At 47.1% G+C, this 6,619-nt stretch overlaps 2 protein-coding genes across 2 annotated transcripts; one reads left to right on the top strand and one right to left on the bottom strand.

Annotated features, from left to right (window-relative positions):
- Positions 1 to 432: 432 nt before the first annotated feature.
- On the top strand, positions 433 to 3,864 carry Nuggc_2 (Nuclear GTPase SLIP-GC; the record flags this gene model as incomplete). The annotated part of the gene is made up of 8 exons (XM_031146180.1): positions 433 to 742; positions 831 to 1,109; positions 1,165 to 1,628; positions 1,678 to 2,038; positions 2,100 to 2,671; positions 2,744 to 2,974; positions 3,023 to 3,362; positions 3,413 to 3,864. 8 exons carry the CDS (start codon positions 433 to 435, stop codon positions 3,862 to 3,864), a joined length of 3,009 nt encoding a protein of 1,002 aa, XP_031009414.1.
- A 1,145-nt stretch (positions 3,865 to 5,009) lies between these two features.
- zuo1 (Zuotin) lies at positions 5,010 to 6,397 on the bottom strand (the record flags this gene model as incomplete). Its single annotated transcript, XM_031146179.1, has 2 exons — positions 5,010 to 6,050; positions 6,104 to 6,397. The coding sequence occupies 2 exons, from the start codon at positions 6,395 to 6,397 to the stop codon at positions 5,010 to 5,012; spliced, it is 1,335 nt and encodes a 444-aa protein (XP_031009415.1).
- Positions 6,398 to 6,619: the final 222 nt, after the last annotated feature.

Raw genomic sequence — 6,619 nt, 5'->3', positions numbered from 1 at the left:
CATCTCGAAAGCCAAGAAGGTGGAAGAGCTCGAATCCTGTGCATATCTCAAGGCTCGAACGAGTAGCAACTGCAAATCTTGCATTCCTTCTCATATTCTGTCCATCTCTCCACCGATTAATTCACTCTGCCGTTTTGAACTTGTCGATTCACTTTATATCTCTCTTTTACTAATGCTCCGTAGCGAAAGCTGTCATCAAGGATTTCTGCTCTTTCCCACAAAAGCAACTGCTCGTGAATCATCTTAACACCTCTGATTTCAACGTCCTTGCTTCTCAATTGATCTCCTTCGCTTTCAAGTAAGCTCTATTTTCCATCAGCACCTCCTCAACTTCAAATTTTGGCCTCTACTGATATCCTCAGCTTCCAAATTCATTGTCCAACAACTTCAACATCAATATCTCACAAGTTCTCTCATATAATCTCATGCTCCATGGCGGAGCCTGAGATTAAGAGCGAGCCTCGCTCTCGTGCTTCCACCGAATCCGAACCCGTTGCCAATAATATGAAGCAAGATCCCCCAACTCCACAGCTTAAGGTCGATAGTGTGTGGAGCGTTACCCCGGAGCCACCTAATACCGATCCAGTGTGGCGTGACTGTAAATACCTGAACCTCTTGCAACAGATTGAAATCAAAGAGGCTGCGGTCAAAGATGCAGAAGTCTGCCTCAAAGGTATTAAACTAACACTCGAGAAGCATTCTTCGCAGGTCACAAGCACCCAGAACTGGCTCGGCAGAATCCGTAAGTCGTTCTCGAATTATTATTTGCTGGCCTGAATTGCTTTACTAGGTCAGCTCATGGAACATTGCATTACTGACATTATTTAAAGAGAGCATTTACGACAACAAGAAGGAGTGTCGAGTGCTCATTGGATTCTTAGGAGCCTCTGGTGCAGGAAAATCGAGTTTAATCAACGCATTACTCGAACAAGACGACCTTCTCCCAGCCGACGACGAAAAAGCGTGTACGGCAGTCTGTGTTGAGATTGCATACAATCCTAGCGAAAACAGCAACCTGGAGTTTACAGCCAAGGTCGACAGAATTAGTGAGGATGACTGGCGCGTGGAACTTGAAACTTTGTTCAAGGACCTAAAGGACCGGGCCCAGAGTACCGCTCCCTCGCTCTTAAATCATACATGAAAGCAGATACTAAATTCTCCTAGACAATGATGGCGAAGATGGGGAGCCTGACTTGGAGCGCGATATGAGGATTAAAGCTGCTTTCCAAAAGCTCAAATGCGTCTACCCTCACATCAAGACTCCAGAGGACCTTAAAACTTACAAAGTTCAAAACCTTCTTGACCACCCAAATGTCAAGAACATCCTAGGAAAGAGCAAGTGCGTAGCTGATAGTACTCGAGATGGTTTTGCGGCGAAAATCAAGCCTTTCATTGACAGCAGCAATTCCAAAGAAGACGGTGGTAAGTCATTTGCCCACTGGCCCTTGGTCAAGTTGGTTCGCATTCTTGTAAAGTCAAAGATCCTGGAAGATGGCATCGTTCTTGTGGATCTTCCCGGAAGCATGGACACAAATGTTGCGCGCGGAGCGATTGCCGAAAATTACCAAAAACACCTTAAGGTGACTTGTGTTGTTGCTCCTACGCAGCGGGCAGCATCTGACAAGCCCGTAGGTCTCTCACGCAAAATACTATCGGTATCATTCTAACTTGACTTAGGCACAAGACTTGCTTGGAAGAGTCACGCAAAGAACACTACTGCTGGATAATCATTTCTCCAGCGAGAGTTTATGCTTTGTTGTATCAAAAACAGATTCATCGCTCAATACTCCCCGATACATCAAGACGCACCCTAATGTGGAGGAGGCATTATCTTATCAATTTAAGTTGGAGCAAACCCACAACGTCAGGCTGGACAAGGTACGTGACCTCTGCGCTGAGCATAAGCAAACTCAAGTCAGCAGCAAGCTTCTCTATAGCGAGCTTCGCAAAGCATACTCGAAGATACCAGGAGTAGGTAAGGAGCTAAAAGTCAGCCGTCCGAGAAAACGTAAAAGAGATGATGTGGATGATACATCAGGTATGTTTCCAAGCTTCGGCACCTTCCAGCTCCGATAAATTACTGATTATGAGACAAATAGTAAACCAGCCAATTAGCGAGGAAGAGAAGAAGATGCAAAGAAAAGTTAATTCTCTTTCCAAGAGAATAAGACAGGCCAAGGAAAAACTCGATGTTGCTGGAAGCAAGTTATACGATGGCCAAGAAAGAATTAGGGAACTCGAAAATGCCATTAAGCTTTCCCACTCTCTACAGAAGGCAGCATGCATTAATAATCGGAACGAGGTGTCGACAGCAGAGCTCCGGAAAGACTACCAGAATGTCCTAAGGCAGATGGGACAACCAAACAAGAAGCCACTCCAGGTGTTCTGCGTTTCCGCACTTGCATTCGCTGAAATGACAAAAGAATCGAAGCACGTAGAAGGCTTCCCGAGGCTTTCGGACACGGGAATACCATTACTCCAGAGATGGCTTGTTGAGACAACATTGAAAGATCGCGAACGCCATGCAGTTTCTTTTCTAGAGGACGTTGTGAGCCTTGAGCTCTCAATTGCGCCTTGGGTTGCAGATACTTCTGCTGAGTTCAAGATGCTGCTGACCCAGAGAGAGATGATAGAGAAGATCTTTGATGATAATTTCGACACTTTGAAGAAGGTACGTCTTAGCATCTGAGATGGCTTTATTGATATCGTGACCGACCTTGACCACCGCTAACATGGGACATAGGACTTCTCTAATATAAATGCTCGTATCGTTGAAGTTTGTAATAAGCTGGTTGATTCCGGTATCTGTTCGAAGATGCCCAAGAATGAGATCACCGCAGCCAGAGAAACTGAACGCATCGTAAAGAGTTGGGCTCAAAAGCCAATATATTGGTCTACTCATAGAGCTCTTAATCGAAACAAAGGGGAGTGGACAACTTCTAAAGGCATTTCGTATAATTGGAACGAAGAGTTGGTAAGTTCAGACCTAGTGAAATCTGACGTTCCATCTAACATTCATTAGGCTGGGAATTATCTAGAGCCGCTTATCGCACAATGGTCCCGGATTATCCATCACAGGCTTCCAGATGTTCGTAGCAATTACGACTTTGATACTTCCAGACTGGTTCAGAACTTTGTGAAATCAGTAGCAGCTTCAACTACAGATGTATGCCCTGAGATGTCTGAGGCAGTCGAGCAGTGGAAGGGGAGCATCCTCAGAATTCCGGCTCAGATTCAGAAGCATTCCTTCACTATCTTTAATGACAAGATTCAAGACGCTGCTCGCGAGGCGCATCGAACCGTCAAGCCAAAAGTTGAAGACAGTTGGGCTCCTATTTACGATCAATGTGCCGCAGAAGCCGGTAAGTGCAAGCTCTCTGTTCTCCAAAATACATCTGACGGGCTTTCTTAGGCACCGGACACTTCAAGCGTAATCAAGTTACCCATATTAACCATGCGAAGAAGATAGCCCGTCGCATGTACCAACGAGGCAGCAAAGCCATCCAGGCTGGGTTTCTTAATTTATGGGGCAGCCTCCCAGCCAGCTTCGGCGAAGGAACCATACAAGCTTCAACCCAGATGCGCGATGAGTTCGAAACCATGATCATGAACCACAGTCTAAGAGAGGAGACAAACGAGATCAACCAATGCGCTGCAAAGCTCCAGTTGCAGCAGGATATTCAAGCGTCATTCGATAAAATCAAGGCTAGATGGGCCACGAAAATCGTACTCGCCACGGAGATAGAAGAGGTTGATCCAAAGCCTGAAGACATAGATATCGAGGACTTGTTCAACCCAGACGTCGATACCATGTCTCAAAGTTCGGACTCGGAGGGTTCTGAATATGATCCAGGCACCTCTTAGAAGTGGTCACTTTATTCAGCGAACTTCTTACATCGTGGAAGATCGAGGTCCTTGATTTGTTGGCTAGTCTGGAAGATCTAGCATGGGCTGCTCATTTTGCAAAGACTTCTATTCCCGAACCCACGACAGCAAAACGTCTTCACCCCTGATATACAGCACATTTTTAGTAGAAGTAATCGCCATCAGATCGAAAACTCGCTTGACCTCACAGCCACTGAACACGCAGCAAGTAGAAAATATGCTTATCAGGTCGAAGTCTTGCATGGCACGACTTATTCACCGCAAATTCCCCAGAACTTCACCATATCTTGGTATATCTTAAGCACATTTTCCTTGACCTATCCCAAAACCTACACAGTCACCTCAATCCCCCACAAATTAATCCCCAGTTCTTAAATAAGCACGTTTCTTTCCGCCATGTACATACATTCATACTTATGTTCCAGATGGACGGAGCCTATGAAGGAAAGGTACAGTTTCTATAGATAGACATGAATCAAATAAAACATATCCTGGCATCTTCTACGCGGTCTGTGATCTTGCTTTGGTGTAAGTTGAAATCGCTAACATTTTTGCCCCAGTCTTGAGGCGGACGGGGGCCACTTGGCGAAACAGAGGATTAAGAGAACGCTACGTAATGTTTTCAGAATACTTGGTAAGTGGAAGTCGCGAAGGAGGTGTTTCTTCCTCTTATGTTTCATAATGGCAAATGGCTTGTTAAAGGTTTCGCAGAAATGCTGTCTACGCAGTACGACGAACTGAATTTCGAAAGACGATTGGGCTGAGAGAGCCCAAGAATGGAATAGGACGGGGTGGTAGAGGTAGAGGCAAGAGGTGTATTATTTTGAATACAGATGATATTAAGACTGCGAGGAGTTGGTAGATGTACCTTAGGCATGGGGTACACGACCCGTTGTTTAGTAAATGCAATAATGCTATGATAGGACGTCACAGACAGCTGAAATAATCAAAGCGAGCACTATGCGGAGTAGAACGCCTTTTAAAAAGGGAGCACTACTCCGCATGCAAGAATATCACAGAATAAACAAGTGCGGAGTAATGCAGAAACCCATATATTAGTCTGGCATCCATCTGTTCGCAATCTATCTGTCTAATACACCCCCTGCACTAATCTAACAGTACATCTAGGCCAAAGTCTTGATATCACTCGCCTTGATCTTGCTTGCGTCAACCAGCCTCTTAGCCTCAGCAGTCCAGACCTTCTTGATGTCAGCAGCCAGCTTCAGATCCCTCAACTTATCCGCCAACTCGGCCGTCTCATCGGCATCGATCTTGCCTTGGATAGTCTCTACATCAGCCAACACGGCGTTGATAGCAGAAGCCGGAGCCTCGCCCTCAACAAAGTAGTTCGCATCCTTGACACTACCCTTCATTACACGCCTGTTCTTCTTCACAGCAGCCTTGGCCTGCTCCTTGTTCTTCTTGTTGGACTCGCGCTCTATCTTGGCCTTCTCCTCGGCATCCTTCTTGTCCTGCTCTGCCTTGGCCTTTTCCTTCTCCTTGGCCTCCTTGGCATCCCGCTCGGCCTGCTCTTTGTCTAGCTTCTTCTTGTTCTTGCTGGCGTTCGCTTCCTGTCTGAACTGCTTGATGCGCGCATCGCCCGCCATCGCATCGTCGACAAGCTTTCTCAGACGCGCACTATCCTCCGTCTTCTTCTTCTTACGCGCATTATTGTTCTTACGCTCCATGTGGCGTTTCTGATCACGGTTCTCATTGTCATCAGGTACATCCTCATCCTGATATTCAAACGAACGCCAGGAATCAAAGTTATAGAAGAAGTTGTAAAACGCATCCACTTCCTCCTTGGTACTCTTCTCATCCCCAAACTTCGGAACAGGCTGCACCTTGCTGAAGCGGCCTTCGGCTTTGAAGGTGGCGCTCCAGAGCTTGTAGTACTTGCCGTCCTTGGCGGCTTTTTTGGAAGGGGGCTCGACGTCGGCGCGCTCGTCGACGGAATCGAATTGTCGGCGTTTGATGGGGTCCAGGAGCACCTCGGTGGCTTTCTGGATGCATTTGAAGAAGCTGTCGTCTTCGGTGCCGCCGGCTGCGGCGCGCTTGTCGGGGTGGTGCTTGAGGACCTTTTTGCGGTGGGCGCGCTTGATTTGGTCTTCAGTCGCTCTGTAGCGGTATTTGGAGAGGCCGAGGACGGCGTAGTGGTCTTGTTGCTGTGGGGAGTTAGTATGTATGTCTTTCGTATATGGAGGGCAGGGGAACATACCTTCCAGTCCTTGGCATCTCTCAAGAGCATCGATGGGTCTTCGGGCTCGCTGATCTCTCCGCTGTCATCGTCCTCGACCTTCTTAGCGTTCTCTTGAGCTTGAATACGATCATCTTCGGAGAAGGTACGCTTGTGACGGGCTCGGCGGGCGTGCGCGAGGAAGTGAGGACCGACGGGCTCGATGCTGCGTTGGGTAGCTGCGGAGATGCTGCCAATTGCTTTGAAGTCCTTCTCTCCAGACCAGCCCTCAGGAAGGACGGGGAGAGGAAGGTTGACGTTTGCATGGGTAGCCATGTTGAAGATATATCAATATGACTTTCAGATTGTAGCTGAATGTCAAGAGCTTTGGATATTTAGAGAAGATCGCAGGATTGTCTTGCCCTGAGATTTCTCTAGATTGTGTAGCGTTCAATCTCAGGAAGGCTTGAGGTTCAGCCCAAATGCCGAAAAGAAAAAAGTTGGAAGCCATATCTTAGCGTGGCAGGGATATTGGGACTAGCTTGTGAGTCACGTGAA

The sequence above is a fragment of the Lachnellula hyalina genome (assembly GCF_007821495.1).
Source record: "Lachnellula hyalina strain CBS 185.66 chromosome Unknown contig00005, whole genome shotgun sequence".
NCBI classification, from domain to species: Eukaryota; Fungi; Ascomycota; class Leotiomycetes; order Helotiales; family Lachnaceae; genus Lachnellula; species Lachnellula hyalina.
Note: the sequence above shows the minus strand (reverse complement) of the source record. Positions and strands in the feature narration are given on the sequence as shown.